Here is a 22,585-nt window from a genome sequence, read left to right as displayed (position 1 = left end):
TTCTCAACCTAACAAAGAAAGATGTGAGAAATAAGAAACAGAAAGAACTTGTGACAGGAAAAAACTTGTGATAAGAAAACATGAAAGCGGGCAAATTGTTAGACTCAAATCTGTAAATGTGAAATTGCTAGACATGCAGTACTAGTCCCCACCATGTATACGAGCAAAATTAAATGTTTCCCTTATTAAAAGATTGTAGCAACTCCAACGGACTGGGCTGTAGTCGTTTAAACCCACCCACTGTGAAAGCGGGAATTCAGATACCCCAAGGTCATACCTCACTAATGAGAAACAATTCCTTTGAGTTGGCAGATGAATCAATAACCATCTGTTATCACTGTTATGTGCAAAGCGCCTCCTACAATAAGAAACATGAATTTTAAATGGTTTCAAGAACGCTATGTACTTTTCCACAATGTGACATTCAACTCACCAATGAGCAGCAGTTCAACAGGGAGCGTTTCTTTAAACAAGCGCAACTTCGTGAGCAATTATTCTACAACACAAATGAGGAACATTAACTATTTCAGAGATTACCAAACAAATCACCTCAGACGAACATTGAATTGACAACCAAGGTCATCGGTTCAAAATGGATAACCTCGAGTTTTATGCCAGTGGCTACTTTGTAGAAATATGCAAATTGGAAAAACGCTCATGACAGCTTTAAAGGTGTTTTTTGTTAAATGCTCAATTAAACAAATGCAAGTGAGGTGCAAATTTGTGTATTTTTTTCTGTTTGTTGTGCAAATAGGTTATGTAATTTTAGTGGCTGTATTTCTTTCCTTTCTTTTTGGAGTGTTGTTCAGTTCGGAGTCCTCAAGAGAACCCTAAAACTAAAGACAGGTTTGAAACGCGTCGACAACTTTATCCCTGGGAAGTGTGCTAATATCATATAGACTTTTCCAGACTTGCAGATAATTGTTTGAATGAACAAAATAATGGAATCCCTGTCTTAATCCTTTAAGTTGTGCTAATAGTGGGTGTTCACACGCCTAGGTTTTTTGGCCAATTAAGTAGGGGCATAATAAGGGAATTGTTAGCCCTTGTATCCTGTGGCTTTTTAAATATCTTCATAATTGCTATATTTTATAAATGTTTGTGTTAATTGCTGTTTGGTTGTAATATGTGTTGTGAGAGGAATAGATTTGGTATATTTATATTTGTGTTATAAATGACAGTATTCCTCTGATACTGACAGTTATTTGGGTAAGACTGTAAAACATGTTAATTGAGATTATACAAAATTGAATTAAAACACAGATCAGGCTAATTAAGTTCTCAGATCATATTGTTAATGGTCGTTTGGAAGAAATTGTGCCGGTGCTGGCAATTGTTTGTTGTACTGGTTGCTTTCTAAAAGTGGCATTTTCAAACTCACAATTCAAAAAACCAACTTCACCAAAAGATATATTTTTAAATGATGAGTTCAGAGAAGTTCCCAAAAGAAAATTACATTTAAAAGATATTTCAAGGCGCTCCCCATGTTACCCTATGAGAGATGAGCCCTGCAATAGTGAAACCTGAATTTAGCAGTACTTTACTACCAGGACATGTAAAACACACCAGTACACGTCCTACCTTTTAAATGCACTGTACCCTGCCCATGGGGTTGCCTTGGGCTTACATTAGGGGTGACTTACATGTAGTAAAAGGGAAGGCTTGAGTACACTAGCCAGGCCAAATGGCAGTTTAAAACTGCACACACAGGCACTGCAATGGCAGGCCTGAGAAATGTTTGCAGGGCTACTCACATGGGTGGGACAATCAGTGCTGCAGGCCCGCCAGTAGCATTTGACTTACTGGCCCTGAGCAAACCTGGTGCACTATATTAGGGACTTACTAGTAAATCAAATATGTCAATCATCAATACATTTTAGACAGAGAGCATATGCACTTTTGCACTGGTTAGCAGTGGTAAAGTGCCCAGAATTCAAAAGCCAATGAAAACAGGACAAAACAGATAGGAGGAAGAAGGAAAACGTTTGGGGCTAACCCTGTAAAAAGGGCTAGGTCCAACATACAATGATATAATCCTTTTTCTATATGCTGAAAATATAGCATGTATTCTTCATTTTGTTTTTCTGTAGGGCATGGTGACTCTCCATCACCTACTGTGAATACCAAATATGGGAAGCTCAAAGGAAAACGTCTCCGTGTGAAGGGAATTGACCAAGCTGTGGATGGATATTTCGGAATTCCTTTTGCCAAACCTCCAACTGGACCACTGAGATTTTCTCCACCAAAGCCAGTGGAGCCATGGAAAGGTGTCAAGGACGCAACTGCCTACCCTCCAATGTAAGCTTTAACATAGTTCTTATCTTTATTCTCTTTATTGTCACCTGCCTCCAAAGAACCAGCAAGCGGTAAAAGGCAGTTCAATCTTTACGTTTAGTTACAAGAACAGCATTTCTGGAGATCATCAATTAAGGATAACTGCACAGGGGGTGCTGTGGTGTCTGCCCATATACATCTACTGTTGTTTGTGGAGAGGAGGACATAAGGATTGAGTAACAAAGTACAACAATGCCAGATCATTTCAAACTCAAAACAACACAGAAACAAGTGTAGCTAAAACAAACAATAAAAAAATCAAACATTAGTGGGAAGTTTGGGGCGTTTGTAAATTTGGTTCATTTTCTGAAAGACAAAGCAATATGCTGGAATCTATTGTATCACTTTCTCTATTTTGCTCCTAATGTATGCTCTCTTTTTGTTGCAAAAAGAACAGTTGATGGACGGAATGCATAACAAATCAAACATTCACCCCCAGCCACAGATCTGGGTTTAATCCATCAGTTTTTTTTGCTCACCATGCCAAAGCAGTTTGGGTTGGACTGTTCCCATGGGGAACAGCGTCAAGACTGATTTGCATATGGCTGGGTCCAAATTGGGCTGGCATGCTGAGCCAAAGAATTGATGGATCTGTGACTGGGGGTGAATGTTTGATTGGTTCCGCTTTCCATCCATCATTTGTGTTTTTTTAGTTTTTTTGCTCTTTTTGTCAGCACATGCCAGTGCTTCGATTGTGCTTTGATTGTGGCCACAAATCATTCATACTAGATTCTGGGCCTGATTTAGATCTTGAAAGAGAAGGAACTCCGTCGCTACAGGGATGGCATTCTCTCCCGACCATAAGATTTGTCTGCCTGTCCACTGTAAATGAGGGAATGACCATAGTTTGATGACGGTCAAGACTACTCTGTCTCCACCACTGTCAAACTTTTCCGACATTCCTGACTCTTCATATGTCCACCCACATAATTTAGATGGGTGAAAATATAACCCTTTGCCCGTCACCACCAGTAAAAACCTGGTGGTAAGGGGCATGGAAAAGTGCTGAATACCTCCCTCGCCATAAAAGTAAACTCTCATAGCAATGGGGTGCATTGTTTTTTATATTTTCAAAAAGACAATCCTGCTTTGAGATTGTCTTTTTGAAAAAAAAAAATATATATGGAAATGGTTGAAGTGACTGCTGGCCTGATGCACAAAATTTGTGTGTCCGCACCTCCAGAGTAATTTATTCTGTTAATTGTGGAGGACGGGTGAACTGTCCTAATTTAAATCGGGCCCTCTATTTGTTGTACCTGCACTGCTTCCACAAATCAACCTAAGGATACCAACTCAGGCCCATATTTATATTTTTTTAGTACCGCATTTGCATCGTTTGTTGACGCAAAATCAGTGCAAACTTACAAAATATAATTGCATTTTATTAGTTTGTGGCGATTTTGCGCCAAAAAACGATGCAAATGTGGCGCTAAAAAAGTATAAATATGGGCCTTAGTTTTTAATTTTCACTTTCATGTTCCTTCATATTTCCAGTGTTTTACATTTTTCAGTTTTAAATTTTGCCTTTTTTGCATATATAAATTATTACTCTGCTAAGATTTATTTAATATTCTAGTAGTCTAGGACCACGAGTAGGCAATGGAGACACACAGGTATCCCTGGTTAAGAACCACTGCTATAGAAGTTTCAGATGTCTAAAGTTATAGGAAAGTTAAACCAGTATTTGAAAATAGCTTTTAGGAAAGCATTTGCTTCACTGAGGTGCAAATAAACCCAGTGTTGTTATTGAAACTGCCTTTTGTGGGCATTAGAGGAATCCAGCACTATGGAACATTTTTGGGGTACTGGGCATGACTCCATGATGGTTTTCACGAAGAGCTTATTGTAGCTTATTGCAGTGATAATAAATGCAGGTACACTGCCCTGTTGTAAATAGTTCCACTCAACAAATTAGGGGGCATATTTATACTCTGTTTGCACCGAATTTGCATCATTTTTTTTTACTCTAATTCAGTGCAAAACTAACTCCATATTTATACTTTGGTGCTAGACCCGTCTAGCGCCAAATTTATGGAGTTAGTCATTTTTTGGAAGTGGAAACCTACCTTGCCTTAATGAGATGCAAGGTAGGCGTTCTCATGCAAAAAATTACTCTATGGCCTTAACGCCATACTTATACACCTGTGCAAAAATTGTGCACAGGAGGGAAGAGGGGTCAAAAAATGGTGCAAAGCTTGCTTTGCCCATTTTTTTAACGCCTGGGTCAGGGCAGGCATTAGGGGACCTGTGGGCCTAATTCCACGGTGGAACACCATGCAATAAGTCCACAGGTGCCCTCCACAGGCCCCAGGGATGCCCCCACCCACACCAGAGTGACAGCAGAGGATGGGGGACCCCATCCCAGGTAAGTACAGGTCAGTATTTTATTCTATTTTTTGAAGTGCCATTAGGGGCCCTGAAATGTGCCCCCCTACATGGCACTGGGTGCATTGGCCATGCCCATGCAAGATCTAGGCCCTATGGGTGCAGAGGCCAGTAGAAATAACAAAAAAATATTTTAAGAAGGTGAAAGGCTGCAGATTTCTTTAGGTAGAATAAGGCATTAAGGATTTTGTAAAAGTAGTGTGAATTAAAATGCTTGGCGTTCCAAGCAGGTCCTGGGACGTCTTTTCTTAGGTTTGGTTTCAAGTCCATTTTAGCTGTTTGATACATTCATGTTTTTAATAAAAAAAAACTACACAGTACAATACATATTCATGCATACCGAAAAAGGGCTTTGGGCAGCTTTCAATCAGCACTTATTGCCGTTGGTGCCAAACAAAAGGTAGGTAACCCTGTACAATAGCATACATGCAGTGTGAAGAAAGAAGCGGTCATTGTTTTTATTGGTTTACTTGCCAGTGTCAGTAGGATTTCCTGTTTCTTTACAATTTTTGCATTTCACAGTCGATTTCAGTTGATGTGTTGTATTTTTGCCTGGGGCTAGTGGAACAATTTATTAGGGTTGAGTGCGGATAGAGTAAGGCGCTACCTTGTGTTACTCTGCACCAAGAAGGCATTTTGTGGGTGGAGCATGGGTGTTCCTCCACATCCACCCATGGATTTTGCCACTTTCCTAGATTTATCATGAGAACTAGACCTCAGAATGCATCTAAATGTTACACCTTCCAAGGCAGGTGTAACAAGGAAAAATATATTTATTTCTCATATTTTCCTTGTGTTGGAAAATGGGTTATTGGTAAGGGCAGGTAAGTATCTACACTTAGCAATAGGCCACTAACCTCCACTTAGGTCCAGTCAGGTCTCAGTATATTAAACCTAGCTCAACCCTTGGTAGCTTGGCAATGAGCGACAAGGCTTTACTTATGAGACAAAGCGTAAAGCATTCAAATATCACAAAACAGTAATTAAATAAAACACAGGAAACAGTATAAAAATCCAAAATCAATTTATAAAAACAGGAAATATTTGTAGCTTTAAGATGACACCAAAGCGAATAAAATTGGATAAGGGGAACATGAGATATGAATTTTTAAAGAATGAATGCTTTCTAGTGCAGAGAAACAAAAAGTGTCAATCTGGTCATCTGGTCGCACCTCGACTGGGGCAAAGCCAAAGTTTAAGGCCGACCGCGATGGAGCCCGGCGGAGGAAGTTTACCTTAGGACTTAGTTGTTTTTCTGGAGATTTTCTTCAGCGGGATGAACCTGCCAGTCAAATCCGACCTCCTGGAACTCTTCCTCGGATATATGCCGCGGGAGCCCTCGGTGGAGATTTTTACCTTCAGACTTAGTCGTTTTTTCGAGGTGAAAATCCTTCGACCAGGGAAAACCTGAATCTTGATCCGACGTCCTTGGAGTCCTCTTCAGAGCCTTTGAGGTCCTGGTCAACTTCCTACGTTCGGACTTAGTCACTTTTTTGGAGATTTTCTTCACCAGGACGAACCTGCAAGTCAGGGCGGGTCGCGGTTGAGGCAAGCTGGCTAGAGTTGCCGCGGCAGGTCGGTCCCTCTATGGAGCTTTTTTCCAAAAGTTCTCCAAACTTCTCCTAACTTCTGGATCTTCTTCCAGATGTTCATTTAAGGTTCTTTTGAGGTCTACAGTCACCCCAAGGTTCCAGAAGCACTGAGATGCTCCTTGAGGGTGCAGACTACAACTCCCAGAATGCACCTGGTGCAAACTCCTTTTTGGCCACTGGACAGTGGTCAGCTGGTTGGTTTCTTCAAGGGTTGGTGCAGGGGACTCTGGTTAGCAAGTTTTCACCTGTAGCAAACAGGGAGTCCCTCCTTGAACCAGTTGAAGCCAGGCAAAGTCCCTCTTGTGGTGAAGCTCAATTGTGCAGCTGGTGCAGTCCTCCAGAGTGCAGTGTCCAGGTGCAGGCCAGCGGTCCAGCAGGGCAGTCCTTCTTCTTCTGTAGTTCTTCCTTGTTGGAATCTGATAGGGATCTACGGTGTGGGTACAGGTCTGCCAGTTTTATCCTTGCTCCTGGGTGAAAAACATTGGGGCCCTGGTTCTCTAATTAGGGACAGGGTCCTCCCCCCTGTGATGACCACTTCCTGGGAAGTGTGACAAAAATCTATCCCAGGGAGCAACATTCCTCAAAAATCCATCATGGCTGAAAGTGATTTTTGGAGGTTAAATCTGGCTGAGCCCACCCACTTGTGTGGCTAAAAGTCCTAAACACACCCCTCTCCTGCCCTCTCCTAATCTAATCAAGGGGGCACCTAATTGTCTGGGTTTTCAGGATGTGAGGGTGTTGCTGGGTTGCTCCAAATGTCCTTCCCTGCCTTTGAAGACCAGTTTGGCAGCCCTTCCCCCTTCCTGCTTCCCCATCTGCCGAGGGGAGATCTCCTCCCCCAGGCACATCTCTTTGTGTTGAGCCAGGCCACTTAACACCTCATTACGCAGCCTGGCCAGGCTGCCAGAGGCTGGCCAATCAGAGCAAAGCAGCCAAAACACTGAAGGGCTGAAGTTAGCAACTTTTCAGGTAAAGTTTAAAACTTTTTACGTGAACAAGTTATATTAAATCCAACAACGGGAAGTTGTGGGATTTATTATAACAATTCATTTGATACCAAACATGTGGTATCTGTAAATTTAGGGGATTTTTACAAATAAAAGTATAGTCTCCCTATTCTAGCCTATGGAGGCCATTCACTAAAATGTTGGAAACACAAATTTGGCTGTTTTACCTCACCAGGGCTTATAAAACTATTTCTATAAGGTCCCTGCTTTTAGTTACATGGCACCCAGCCCTAGGGGCACATAGGGCACCCCTTAGGGGTGACTTGTATGTAAAAATACGTTATTTAAGACTTTGGAACTGCTTTTAATTCCAAAGTCGAATTTGTATGTAACTTTAATTTAAAAGCAGCCAGCAAGGCAGGCCTGCCTTTAAAATGACACTGGGCACCTCAGCAGTGCACCTACGGGGGCACTACCTATGCTGGGGTCCCTAAACCTCCATGCTCTATCATATACAAGGGACTTATAGGTAGGTTAATTGTGGCAATTATAATTAGCCTAATTTGCATATCCACTTGACATAGAGCACTGGCCCTGGGACTGGTAAGAGGTACCCAGGGCACAGCCAAGAGTCAGTAACCACCAGTACCTGTCCCAAACGTTTGGGGGTGACCAGAGCAAAAAGGAGAACGTTCATATACCTTGTTTTACTTGTGTTATGTTCTGCTGCACAAGTAGAAAGAGGAAAATACCTCAGATAATTGTTTTTGTGCAGGAAGATGTCATTTCCTGCACAAAAACAATCCTGAAACTTGAGTTCCTAGGACCAACACTCTTTCCGTCTTGGGTAATACCCTTAGTCCAGGTGGTGGGGTAGATTACTGTTTGAGGTTTGGACCCACTTTCCTCAGGGTAAGTAATCTTGAAGGAGGAGGCTTGAGTAAATTTACTGCTTATCAAAAGTTGTATCAGAGGGTACCCAGTCCCATGCGACAGTATGCAGCATAAATGTATATTGACATGCTAAAGAAACAGCATCTAAATATATTACATTAATCGACTAAAGCAAGGTGCCTGGGTACACATATCATGTGTAACATTACAACCTACACCTTCCCCAACTCTACCCTTTAGTTGTACAACCAGTGGCGTAACATAGGCCCCTACAGCTCATACATTGCGGGGGCCAAGCTCCAGGGGTCCCATCAGCACAGTACCCTGACCTGCTACCTCCTGATTGAATCTGGAGGCGTGGCCCTCCATGTACCATGCAGGGGAGAGCCCTCAAGTTTTGTTATACCACTGTGTTCAACCACTTGCCTCTGCTTCCAAAGACACACCTATTCTAAAGGAATGGGGAGACAAAGTCCACTGCAAGCAACTTCAGAACGCACAAAGTCTTAAAGTAAAAACACCAATTGAGAGCTGAATAACTTAGAACCATTCCTGTGACAAAACCCCACTCCCTCTCTGCAAACCAACAAGCCAAGTACCTCTGACACTACCACCAGACACACTTGCTCTATTTGACAATTCTTCAGTACCACCAACACAATACTTCTCCTACGCTCTGTTTTAGACTTCATCACACACACCTGGGCTACTAATCCTCTCATTACCATTTAAATTTGCCTCAAACCACCTGCTTTCTCAACACGCAAAATCTCTGACATGTGAAAAAGCCCAGAAAAAGCACTAAACCATTGCAATTGAAAACAGAAATTCTCCCTCAAAGTAAACCTCCAGCAGAACTTGCAAAATCGTTTGTGACTACACTGTCAATGGTCTCCTCAGTCTCTTCCCAATCCCACTGTCTTGCCTACCCTTCTACAACTCTCCCATCATCTCCCCAGCTGTGGGTTCTTAGCCACACAATAACAACTTAAAAACCAGTGCCAACTAGCTTACAGGCGATAGGCCTCTTTCAAACATCAACATAATGAACACAACAACATCCTCCAGCTGATTGCTGCTGTCCACCTCTTACAACGACCTCCTCCTTGATCTAGAAGGCAAAATCTTTGCCCACACCTTCGTATGCTCTTCTTGCTGAAGCTGCTAAGAAACCTTCAAACCATTTTCTTGCAGCACGTAGTTCTTTCAGCACTCGAGTTTTCTCCCAATCTGAATGTGGTATAAGCCCATGGAATCTCCTCCACTGCAAATGAGAAAACACATTAGGAATGACATTGTCGACATTTGTGGCATGTTTTTCCTCAAAGATAATATTTAAAATAAAACAAACCAAGACAAAAATTTGTAACAACTCCAAAACCCTTGCATGTCAAGCAGACTGCCTATTTTGTGCATGATTGCCATACTGTTCATGTTGCGTAAAACTAATTTGTTTCTGAAGTGATCGCTACACAACTGCATACACCACCAATAGAAAGAAGTCCAAAAATGCAGTTCTACAGCGTTCCTTCTTCCAGTCTTCCAGCCACTGCTCTGCGCACCATCTGTCCTGCCAAAATTCAGCAAGGACCCTGTCATCTGTTGCATGTGATTCTTTTCCTTTCCTTCTACATCCTGAAATCTGCTTTCAAACTTGCTGCTAACCTAATCCTATGGTGCGGCAAACCTTAGCCTGCCAGCGTCCTAACAATCCTTCTGAAAAATGTCCCTCTGGCCCATACCCCCTGACAGGCAATGTTTAAATGGCCCAGAAGTTCTAGAATGTCTCTGACTGTTACCACCTCCAAATAGCTCATTCAACAATCGCAATATGACATTTTCTTATCCTCTGGTAATCTGGGTTCCATGTGAACTCAGTAAGTCTCCAAACTGCATCCCCAACAATGAACTCTGACTGTATGTCAATCTTTGGCATGTACGCTCCTAGACCAGCCTCTCACACTACTTCCATGGCCACATCCAATGAAGAATACTTCACAGGGGCCAGCTGCTCTGATATGAAGTCCGAAGCTGAGTGCTCCACCTGGCCATGACAGATGTTGAATCTGTATTCACCCCACTTTTTCTTTAGAACCACACTTGTAGGTAATATTATCAATATTTTCAATGCCCAGACCTCAAAGGAGCCCACCACCCTAACTTCCCGACGTCCTTTGCCAACTTCTGTTGAACAACTTCTGTGTGCCCTTTGGTTGAGTTTAAGTTCTCTACCCATCCCCTCTCAGTTTGCCCGCCATAGCCCAAATGAAAAACAACCTCAAAAACCTGCAGCAATAACTGTGCACACTCCTTCCTGCCATAAACTCTCCCCAAAAGCCCAGCTGCCCTGTTTTTAATGGCATACACACTATTTCCTAAAGGGCCTGATTGATCCTCCCTTCTCCCCTGTGGAGCTGTTGCTGCCAACCTTCACTCTGTACCCCTTGACCTCCTCTCAACTGAGTGTCACAGTGTGCGAGGGGTTGCTTGCCACCACATTTTGAACTTTCATGTCAGAACCTGGAGTATGCTGTTTTGCAGAAGCCCTTGTTGTAAACCAAATACGCTTGTGATTGCCCAACCTGACCTCTGGCTGAGCTGCCTATCCCTCCCTGGGTGGGATGTCCCAAAAAGGGGCGATCTACCAGTGGTAGGTTGCTGGCTGTATAAACTGTTGGTGAGGCCAAGCTAGTGCCATCCATTACAGCTCTAAATCCATATCCAATTGCCTCCGTCTACTTTCACTCTCATCTTCAGCAAGGTGTGCCTGGAACTCTTCGTCATAACGAATCCAGGCATAACACCCAAATGAAACCAGTGTCTTCTGCATTTTCCGTATTACATCAATATACATAATAATGCAACGTAGAATTCAGGGAAATTGTTGCAGCAAACAATGGTGGATATTAAAAGTACTTTGTCCAGTTTTCAATGGTGACCAGGACGTTTGGCTTCTTAGACAACTCAAACTCCTCTTTCTTCCAACCCTCCTTAACTCTCTCCTCCCTGTGAAGCAACTTTAACAACTACATATCTTCACTCTTTGATTTGTTTGTTTTGTTAATGCCATTAAACTTGCCCCTCTGGTTTGGTGATGCCCATGTAAGGAAACTTCTTGTGTTTAATCTCCTTACTCTCCTTCTTCTCTTTTGATTTGCCCTCAGTGCCACCCTGCCCGGTCCTTTTACTTCCTCCTACTCCTCCCCACTTTCCACCTCAATCTTGGTACCATCTTTAGTCCGGATGGTTGTCCCTTGGCCTAATTCATACTTCCCTGGTACCAAATGGATTATCTTCTCTTACTCATCATTATTACAGCTCAAACCAATTGACGAAGCCCCAAAGTGTCTGCCTTGAAGTCTTTTCAACCAGCATTCCAGCTATATTACCTGGTCTTAAGCCTGGGTACCGCACTGAAGCCTACCTTTTTCCTGAAGGCATCTTGATTTCACAATTTTCCACACCGCTTTCCTTACCAGTAAGACCAGTTTCTCTAAGCTTTTGGTAATCCTCAGTCCGTTCCAGGCCCTCAGCCCAACCACCAACGCCATTCCTCAGTCTTAGTCCTCTTCCCATGAAGCACTTCTTTCACAATCTTTCCCTCATCCATTTTATCCTCCCTCACCATAATCCAAGTCTGACTCCTCTCACCTCCTTTATTTTATCTGTCTGCAACAACCCCACTGTTTCCAGGTAGCTTCATGTCATCAACCCCGATGTCCATTCCAAAAAACGTCTGACTCGCTGTCTTCAACCAACAGTCCACACTAAACCTTCTTTGCTCTTCACAATACTTATCCTTCGTTGCCACTAGGCCACCACACTGAATTGTGCCCTTTCTTCGAACTGGGGTATTTGAGCCACACAGGACTCTCTTGGCTGAGCCATCCAATGTTGCTCACTGCTTTATATCGGTTTCCCTCTTTCCTAAACACAACCTGGTCATTTTGATCTTGCCACTCACCCTGTTGCTCCTCACACTCCACTGTATTCTGTACCTATCCCCACGTTCCACCTTTGCCTAGCCCCGATGTCCTTGTCCTGGACTTCCTTGTCCCTAAAGATCACTTCCTTGTATCTGTGACCAGGCCTCCGTAATACTGGTTTCCTGAGCACTCTCAAACTTGCCCTGCTCTCTGGATTCAGCCCACCCTTTCTCTCAATGCTAGGTTCTCCCAAGCTGCTGCCTCTTCTGCCTTGAGCATTTGCTGCCATACTGGCATGAAAACTGCCCTACCTTTTACTCTCACCTCCATTCTCCTTGCCCCCCCCAAGATGCGCCCTCTCCTGTACTCCCCAGGGGAGCCTGTACTATTGGAGCGCTCACCTGCATTGCAGTCCTTCCTCCTTTTTCCGGTGGCTTCACAGTGGTGTCATTACATTTGCCATCAACAAGTCAGACAGGGCTAAGTACATGCTGCGGCACAGCTCCACATTGCTGTTTCCAATGGTCACTGTACTCCTGAGCTCCACTTCAGTAAACATGGCTCAACAATGCTGCCTGCTGTGCCCCCTCCCACTGCTGCCAACACAGCTTCAGCAGTAGATACTCCTAGATTTGAACCACAGCCACTAGCCTTCCTCTTGCTTACTAATGTTTTTGATGTCACACAATGGGATAGTCCGTCCGTGAAGGGTGACCTCCTCTGTGAGTTAGCCCTGCATCCTTCACCTCTACAGTCACTCCTGTGTCCGCCTTCCTCATCTTCCTGCGCAGTGGTGAACAAACCAAAATTGCCTATGCAATGCCCTCCACTGATCTACATGAAAGGCGCACCTTGCATCCAGAACAATCCCCCAAAAGCATGCCCGATATCAATAAATCATCTCTCCCAACCTCACACAGAACCCTCACTTCTTGCATTACCCTATCCTCTATATGCGCCATTCTCACAACCAGTGGCCTATGCTCTTACCTAACAAAAATTATTAGGTGTCATGTGGGAGGTTTAGAAGTATGGTTCAATTATGTTGCTGTAATTTCATAGGCACACTTATGTATTCATAGTGGCATAAAGGTTTAAGGTAGATGGAGTCCGACTTCTGGATATGTACCATCATCCTCTAATCTGAACCCTGCATTATTATCTGTGTGAGAATAACCAGGTCTTTACTCCACTCCTAAATTCAAAGATGTAATGGATTGTACTTATTCATACCTGGAGAGGGTGCTTGAGAAAAGTGCCCCATCAACATGCATTTTTCCAAAGGGAGTGATTGTCAGGACTGGAGAAAGGTGGATTGGAGCACTTCGCTGTGCAAGTATGGCCTTAGTTTTAGATGAATTAAGACAAAGTCAAGTATATGAGTGGCCATGTGAGCAATGCAGAGCCTCTTGAAAGAGCTAAATGTGGCCATAGGTACGAACAGGAAAGGCTACAGAGCTGATATATGTGGTCATGTAAGCATATGTGCAGAAGTTCAAATGCGACTGCATTTTGGAGTGTGCACAGTAAAAAACTGTGATTAGGCAGTTATGTGCTCAAGTTTCTTTAATGGTCTGAGAAGAGCATTAATGACTGCAGTAAGTGATGAGTAAGAGTGGAGAAAAGAGTGATATCAAAATGAATTTTGTGGTGGTTAAGTAAACTGTTGGGCTGACAAATTCTCACTTTGAATCATGTTTACGGTATACCTGCTCTATGCATATGACCACAATTCAGGTGGCAAAGTTTATAGCAGTGCAGTTCCTCCGCAGGAATGATATCAGGTTGTGCTGCCTTCCTATTTCTTAGATGTTTGATGGCTTGCTGGGTTTCTTCCTTGGCTGGTCTGCTGAAGTTGATTATCAGGTCAGCTTTTTGTATATCTGGTAAATACTGTGGCACAGGCTGGTTCAGCAGTTCTTCAAAAGTACTTTAAACATCTTCATTGTTGTCCTTCGTTACCCGTGATTGTCTTCCCAGCTTTCTCTCTGACAGGCCTTTTTGGCTTGTTATATCTGCTGGAGAGTTTTCTTGTTATGTCGTAGAGTTCTTTAAAGTTTCCATAGCTTGCTGCTTCCTATGCATCCGTGGCAAGTCCATCAATGAATCTTCACTTGTCTGCTCATAAGCTCCTTTTGATTCCTTAATTGTTTTGGTGTATTCACCTTGAGTTTTCACATTTTCTGCTCTTGTTCAGCTGGTGTTTACTGCACCTTTCGTTTCCTTGTTTGCCTGAGTTTTGCAGAGAGTCTCGGTCGAGATCCATTGTTTAAGTTGATATTTCTCTGTTGTTCTCTAGTTCTTGAAGGACCTGAACCATGTTACTGAGGGTAACAGTATTCAGTCCATTTCTGTGCCTCTGTGAGGAGGGTGGTGTTATATCGTTGGCATTGGTTTTTCAGTTCCATCCAGGCTTTCTTCAGCTTAGCCTTAGCCTGGCCACAACAAGGTGATGGTCTGATGCCACATCTGCTCCTCTCATCATTCCCACATCCTGCAGGGACTTCCGGAACATCTTGGCAATGCAGACAGGGTTGATCTGATTCTTTGGAGAATGGTCTAGTGACACCCCCTTGTGTATTATTTTATATGGGAATACACTACCGCCTATCACCAGACTGTTCAGGGCACAGAGATCTACGAGCCTTTCACAATTCTCGTTCATGTCATTAAGGCCATAGTTGCCCATGACTTCTTCACCTTCAGAGTTGTCACTTCTCATCCTGGCATTGAGGTCCGCCATCAGTATGGTGATGTCTCTCAAGGATTTTCTACAGGATGGACTTGAGTCTACTGTAAGACTATTCTTTTTCCTACTCTTTGCTATCATTTGTAGGTGCATAGCACTGGATAACATTAATGTTGATCTTCCTTTTCTATGTTCGGAAGGTCACTGTAATGATTCTGGGATAATGGACTTCCCATCCAATTCGACCTCTGTTGGCAGCTGGTGTTAGCATTGGTGCTACTCCCTGAGTATGTAAGGCATTCTCTTCCTCATGTCCAAAACATAGCAGCATTCTTCCTGGAGCCAGCCTTTTCTGTCAAGATCTGGTCTTGCTGATGCCAAGCTGGGAAAGGTTGCATTTTTCATCTCTGCTGCCACTTGGACTGTCTTGCCCATCTCACACGTGGTCCTCACAGTTCATGTCCCAAGGGTGATGGTCTAGTTTAAAAGCAGGTGCATCAGCTTTGTGGCTTTCACCACAATACATCATAGCTCTCCACGAATGAGATTCCTCTTTCCCCAAGACCGGGATGTCTCTTGGTCTTTTTGCTGACATTTCTGTAGCTAAAGTTTTTTACGTGGTGGGGTAGCTAGCCCTGTGAATAATCCTCCTTTCACAGCTGGGCTTGGGACTTGCCATGGCGGATTTAGCACTTCTTGTGCCACCCACAAAAATAGGACTTTGAAGCATGTCAAACGCCTGCCAGTGCAGCCTGTAGTGCAGTTTTAAACTTCCAATTAGACCTGGCAAGGCCTAAATCCTACTTTTAATATATATAAGTCACCCCTAAGGTAGACTCTAAAGGCCCATAGGAAAGGGTGCCTTGTATTAAAAGTGGGACATGTGGGTTTGTTTTACATGTCCTGGTAGTGAAAACTTAAATTATTTGTTATTAATTTTTCCCTATCGCAAAGGCCTATATCTCCCAATGGATAAGTTTGGGTTACCATTGGGAGCAGATATGGATGTCATTTTTGGACTCCAATGAATTGTAATTTAAAATCTTCAATGTTAAAGTTGAATTTTAAATCATAATTCTGAAAATATTTAGAAAGTTTGCACTGTTATGCCATAAGTATTTGGGGTCTGCTGCCAGCATCCTGGATCACATAACTGGGAATGGCTCTGCTGTTGGGATTTGTGTATTTCTGCCAGGCAGTGAACCAAAGGCAGGGTGGGCGGGATGGCTGGGAGTGGAGCTGTTTCCTGCCCCATTTATACTTCAAAGGCCTTGTCTGTAGTACACACAAAGGAATCTGACACTAGCCGTATGTTGCCCCAGTTGTCTTGGAGCCTTCACAGGGGAAGGGAGAAACTTTCCAGAAACAGATGTGGGAGTAGCTTAGGCTATCCCCCTTCACTTCAAAGGCTGGCAGCAGATATAAATATGAGTCCTCCTTAGACACTCATCAGTACAATCCTGGGCCTCTCAACATTATAGAAGAAGGACTGCCTTGTTACCCAGAGGACTACTCTGCTGTTTGAGATCTGTTTTGTTCTCCAGAGGAGTGCCCTCCTGCTACCACAGGACTGCACTTCTGCTTGAGACCTGTCTTGTTCCCCAGAAGATTGACCTGCTGCTGCTTGAGGGTTTCCCTGCTTTTCATCCCAGGCTAACCTTAGTGACTCAATGGTTCACTTGATTGACCTCTAGTTATGAGCTACTGGGACACAACAAGGTCCAGAAGCCTCCCTGCAACTGTGCAGCTAACCTGCTGCAACTAGTCCTGCCTAGACTTGCAACTGGACATGCTTGATCGCTGCTAGTCTCTGCTAGATTGATTCCATGATCCCCAAAAGGTGCCTCCCTAGGTCCTGAAGCTTTGGCTTGCACAAGAGTGCACGCCTCTTCAGGGAAAGGAAAAATGTAGATGTTTTTGGGCTCTTCCCAACCTTGAACGGGTCACTTCATGCCTAGACTCAGATGTGCATGACAACTCCCAACCTGACTCATCATGCTACAAAGACAACTATCCGGGACACTCTCCCTGCTCCTCGCAGCCTCCTCCACCATGAACGGAACTCTTCACGTGGACTTTGAGAAGGTAATTTTTTCAAGGGGACAAACCTGATCCCTGTATCTGGCCAATGTTCCAATGCAGTCGGATTGAACTTGTGACTTCCCCCCAGTCCAGCACAACCAGATGATCATGAGCAGGGCTTTGTGCTTTTAGGTGCTCTATGTACCTAAAACTTTAAAATTATAGAATTCTGGTTCTACTGATTGGATTTTGTTGCTCTGGCCTCATTTTATTTCTTGAAATATCCTCTAGTTCTTCTAAATTTGTTTGGGGATTTTCGTCAGTTGTATTCTCACATTATTAAGGTTTCTGTGCTGTACAAATATGTTACACCTTGCCGCTAAATTAAGCCTGATCACTTTTGTGCCAAGCTACCAGAAGTTTAAGCCCGGTTTAATTTAGTGAATTTCATGGTTCACCTGACAAAGACTGTGGTTGTTTCTTGAGTAGGTCTTCCACCCTCCTCAGCCAATAACTCAATTTCCTACAACTCCAGGGTCTATAGAGTGTATATTTTACTTGGAATTTCTTTAAGGTAATAAATGAGGAGCAGACAGCAAAGCTTAGAAACAGTGAGCAGTGGTGGCATTCTCATCTTGCTCAGGTGTTCTGTTGACAGCTTACATACTAACTCAGGTTAAAGGTAAGCACTTTGGGAAGTGCAATCATATAAAAACAAGCACAAAGCAGTACTCTAAATGAGGGCATGTGATCATTTTTGAGCGCACAGTTTTCTTAGTGTATAAGAATTTAAACTGTTCTTTTTACTTAGCTATAGATTAAGGTTTTATTATTTAAAATTATAGCACTGGGTGAACATTGGCATTACTGTCACACTGTATCTGAGTTTGTAACCATACCACCTGCAGTCATAAGTCTTGACTGCTTGCCCTCACTACACAAGATTCCGATAACTAAAGGGAGTAACCTGGAGGCGAACGTTGGAAACATGAAACATCAAAATAGTTTAAAAGGCATGCATGTATACTGCTATATTAATACCTTTTCTTGAACAGATAAGCTACAAAAGTAGAAACTAACCCTTTTTAAAATATTCTGTTTTCATTGTGATTATTATTATTGTAATCACAAAGACATTGGACGTACACAGCCTGAAAATATGGACCTAGATAGCACTATAAGAAAATCATACTTAAGTGAAAATCCTTCTTTAAATGTGATAGATGTTACACAAGAAAATAGATTAGCATGAACATTAGCAGAGTTAATTCCACATCTTTATTCAGAAAAACAAGTTGGGTGGATTTTCACATTTATAAGGTCAACTTATACATGTTGAAATCCTGTCAATATGATGAAATATTCAAAGAAGTAGGTGAGTATTCTTAGGATTTAGGGGCATATTTTCAAGCCCATTCCGCCACTGGTGCCTCACTTTTTATGACGTTTTGGCAGTGCAAAGAGCATACCTATATCTACGAGGCCATGCAAAGCCACTTTGTAGGGCTTTTAGGGCCTTGTAGATATGGTGTAAGCACAAGTCAATGTGTTGCCACACACTTAGTCAGGGCGGCGTTCCATGGGTGTTGCGGTGGGTGTTCCCATGCAATAGCCATGGGTTTTGATGCATTCCCAGATTTACAATGATCTCTAAACCTAGGAATGCATCAAAACTGTATGCCTCCCCAGGGCAGGCACAACAAGGAGAAATATCCTTATTTCTCCTTGTTTCCTCTTTTTGAAAGAGGAAAATCCCTCTCAGGACGCCCCTTTCTGTACAAACACCCTTGCACCATGGCGCACTAGCACTGGGAGAAAAGACAGAAATGCACTGTGTCTTGTAAATATGATGCATTTATGCCCTTTTGAATTGGCACAGCACAGCAGAAAGACTTGCAGCGCTGCCCTCTGCCAATTCATTGTAAATATGCCCCTCAAGGGTTACTCACATACCTCTCCATTGACAGGCCTCATTATGAGTTGCCCAAAGTGGTATCTCGAGAGGGATCCTACCTGAACAACCACAAGCTGCATGGTCTTTCTGGAATTGATACCTGTTAGAAATGGGTTTTTTGGTTGGCAGTCAGGTTACCCCCTGTCCAAGCAAAAGCCCTCACTCTAGTCAGGGTAAGTCACACACAATCCAAGATTATCCTGTGCCCACCCTCTGGTAGCTTGGCACGAGCAGTCAGGCTTAACTTAGAAGGCAATGTGTAAAGTATTTGTGCAACAAATCATACAATACCACCATATAGCACCACAAAAATACACCACACAGTGTTTAGAAAAATATATAATATTTATCAGGATAATTGTAGGTCAAAAAGAATAAAGTTGCAATGGAAAGTTGTAGAAATATCATAGGACAGTGATATAAAGTGTCTTAAGTCTTTAGAATATAAACAAAGTCTCTTTCAAGCACAAGTACCTGGTTGGGAGTGGAAAAATCTCCTCAGAGGGCCACAAGAGAAGAGGCGCGTGGAAAAAGGGTGTGTGCGTCGATTTCTCCCCAGCACACACGGACTTGCGTCGTTATTTTCCACGCGGGGAAGTCGGCGTCGTTTTCCAACGCGTGGACAGTCTCTTTCTGTGGATCGCGGGGATTACCAGATGTCCCGGGTCTGTGCGTGCATTTTCCTGCTTGTTCTCCGGCTGCGCGTCGGTCTGCGGGGCTGCGCATCGAAATTACGATCTCACAGCAGGCGTTGCGTCGATTTCTCCTCTAGACTTCGATCTGCAGGGCTGCGCGTTGAAATTACGATCTCACGGCAGGCGTCGCGTCTATTTCTCCTCTAGAAGTCGGGCGGCGTTGTCCTTGCAAGGCCGTGCGTCGGATTTTCGATCGTCCCAAGAGAGTCGCGTCGATCAGCGTCGGAGTGCGGCGTTTTTTCTCGCCGCGAGACAAGCTGTGCGTCGAAATTTTCGGCGCACGGAGCATCCAAGTAAAAGAGAGAAGTCTTTTTGGTCCTGAGACTTCAAGGAACAGGAGGCAAGCTCTATCCAAGCCCTTGGAGAGCACTTTCACAGCCAGACAAGAGTTCAGCAAGGCAGCAGGGCAACAGCAAGGCAGCAGTCCTTTGTAGAAAGCAGACAGGTGAGTCCTTTGAGCAGCCAGGCAGTTCTTCTTGGCAGGATGTAGTTTCTGGTTCAGGTTTCTTCTCCAGCAAGTGTCTGATGAGGTAGGGCAGAGGCCCTGTTTTATACCCAAATGTGCCTTTGAAGTGGGGGAGACTTCAAAGAGTGGCTAAGAAGTGCACCATGTCCCCTTTCAGTTCAATCCTGTCTGCCAGGGTCCCAGTAGGGGGTGTGGCAGTCCTTTGTGTGAGAGCAGGCCCTCCACCCTCCCAGCCCAGGAAGACCCATTCAAAATGCAGATGTATGCAAGTGAGGCTGAGCACCCTGTGTTTGGGGTGTGTCTGAGTGAATGCACAAGGAGCTGTCAACCAAGCCCAGCCAGACGTGGATTGTAAGGCACAGAAGGATTTAAGTGCAAAGAAATGCTCACTTTCTAAAAGTGGCATTTCTAGAATAGTAATATTAAATCCGACTTCACCAGTCAGCAGGATTTTGTATTACCATTCTGGCCATACTAAATATGACCTTCCTGCTCCTTTCAGATCAGCAGCTGCCACTTCAACAGTGTATGAGGGCAGCCCCAATGTTAGCCTATGAAGGGAGCAGGCCTCACAGTAGTGTAAAAACGAATTTAGGAGTTTTACACTACCAAGACATATAACTACACAGGTACATGTCCTGCCTTTTACCTACACAGCACCCTGCTCTAGGGGTTACCTAGGGCACACATTAAGGGTGACTTATATGTAGAAAAAGGGGAGTTCTAGGCTTGGCAAGTACTTTTAAATGCCAAGTCGAGGTGGCAGTGAAACTGCACACACAGGCCTTGCAATGGCAGGCCTGAGACAAGGAAAAGGGGCTACTTAAGTGGGTGGCACAACCAGTGCTGCTGGCCCACTAGTAGCATTTAATTTACCAGCCCTATGCACATAAATGCACCTTACTATGGACTTATAAGTAAATTAATAGTCCAATCAGGTATGATTCAAGGTTACCATGTTTTAAGGGAGAGAGCATATGCACTTTAGCACTGGTTAGCAGTGGTAAAGTGCGCAGAGTCTAAAAACCAGCAAAAATGAGGTCAGAAAAAGAAAAGGAGGAAGGCAAAAAGTTTGGGGATGACCCTGTCAAAAAGCCAGGTCCAACAATACCCTGTGTCTATAAATAGCAGACCCACTTTTACAGGGACTCGACTCCCACCTGGTAAAACCACTGGTGAAGGCTATGGGCAGGGAACAGCCTGGCCCTTGCAAGTCTCCACACAAAACACTTGCCCACACGCTGCCGATAACAGCTATTTATCACATGATGACTGCAGGTAGTAAATTTCGTAAACTTCCTAGAATCAAGAAAAACCCATGATAAAGGGCATAGTAATACCAGGTCTGTCAGGTTTTTCACCATTTGATTGAATTTAAGTCATATTATCCATTACCGATATGGAGCTAGAGGCCAGAATTGTTAATTCAGGCACCGGTATCTCCCCGGAGAGTTGACAAGAAACTCTTAATGAGGGCAGTATGGTCCGACCCTGGCAATACTTAAATATGCTCTGTCAATTGCAGGTTTAAGAGAATTACAACTGATGAACTGTGGAGGGATCATCCTGACATGTCATGTGAATATATTTCAGAGGTGGTTTTCCACTGTGCAAAATATGTTGTCAATCAAGAAAGAAATTCCCTACGAATGTAGAAATCTAGAAAATATGCTCAACTTTATCTTGCCCCCTTGTGAAATGAACCATTATTATTTAACTGCGATACATATATCCATTCTTTTGGCTTCATTCTGACTTCATGGAAAAGTCAAGAGAAGTGTGTATCTGTGATTGTGACCAATGATTCAAGATATAGCAGAAGTGTTAAAACTGGGACTGCGGCAATGTAGCTGGGGCCATTGCAATCTCTGGAGCGGAAAGTGAGGATAGAGGTAGGCAACAGGTGAAGGTTGACTTTTGATGGCGAATGTGACCATGATTAGGAATAGAGATTTATGTTGGCACTGTAGATCATCAGTATAGACCCATGCTCTGTTGTATAGTTATTTGATTACATCTAGCATCACACGTAGTGTTTTTCATCATAGCAGATTAAGAAGGCTTGACGAATGGGGGAGAATAGAAAAAATCAACAATGCCCTCTGCACTGTTCTTGTCTAGATTCCTTTAGTTAAGCAGCCCAATTTAGTGCCTCTGCAATGTTTAGTCCTGATCCACAGCATCGATCATAACTATCCTTATTCACACCCATCCCATTTTAAGAACTCCATACCCTCTTCCAGACCAACTTCTATGAAATCCTATGTAAACCGCCTTAAATATAGTTAATCAGAAGCCCCCTTCGAAGCCTTCGGACACCCAAAAGACTGTTTGCTGGCTCTTCGATATCCCCTTCCTAACCTCTGATCATTCTGCCAGTGTTATAATTACCTCAAGCTGTGGTCATTCCTCAAAGCTCCTCAGCAAAGCATCAGAGCAAATCCTATCCAACCATTTTGATAGGCATAAAACTTCCCACCAACTTCAGAAATGCTCTCAGTACCTACTAAACTGCTGGCTACTCGAATCCATCTGCTCATGTACCATCTATGCAAGTCTAAGCCACAATATCTCTTGCCATTTCCCTCTGGCAGCCCCAATACATTCAGAATAAGTCTGATTAACTATTTTAAGACCCGGAACACTGGCCATCTGACCATTACACTGTCTACATTTATCAG

The 22,585-nt window shown here is 43.5% G+C and overlaps 1 protein-coding gene across 1 annotated transcript in view; it reads left to right on the top strand.

The window, feature by feature from the left end:
• Window positions 1-22,585, top strand: part of LOC138267772 (cocaine esterase-like) — a 490,938-nt gene that overhangs the window by 83,032 nt on the left and 385,321 nt on the right. Inside the window, exon 3 of the mRNA XM_069216964.1 lies at window positions 2,091-2,298. Coding sequence (XP_069073065.1) covers window positions 2,091-2,298 — 208 coding nt within the window. The remainder of the gene's footprint in view (window positions 1-2,090; window positions 2,299-22,585) is intronic.

The sequence above is a fragment of the Pleurodeles waltl genome, chromosome 12, assembly GCF_031143425.1.
Source record: "Pleurodeles waltl isolate 20211129_DDA chromosome 12, aPleWal1.hap1.20221129, whole genome shotgun sequence".
Taxonomy (NCBI): Eukaryota; Metazoa; Chordata; class Amphibia; order Caudata; family Salamandridae; genus Pleurodeles; species Pleurodeles waltl.
Note: the sequence above shows the minus strand (reverse complement) of the source record. Positions and strands in the feature narration are given on the sequence as shown.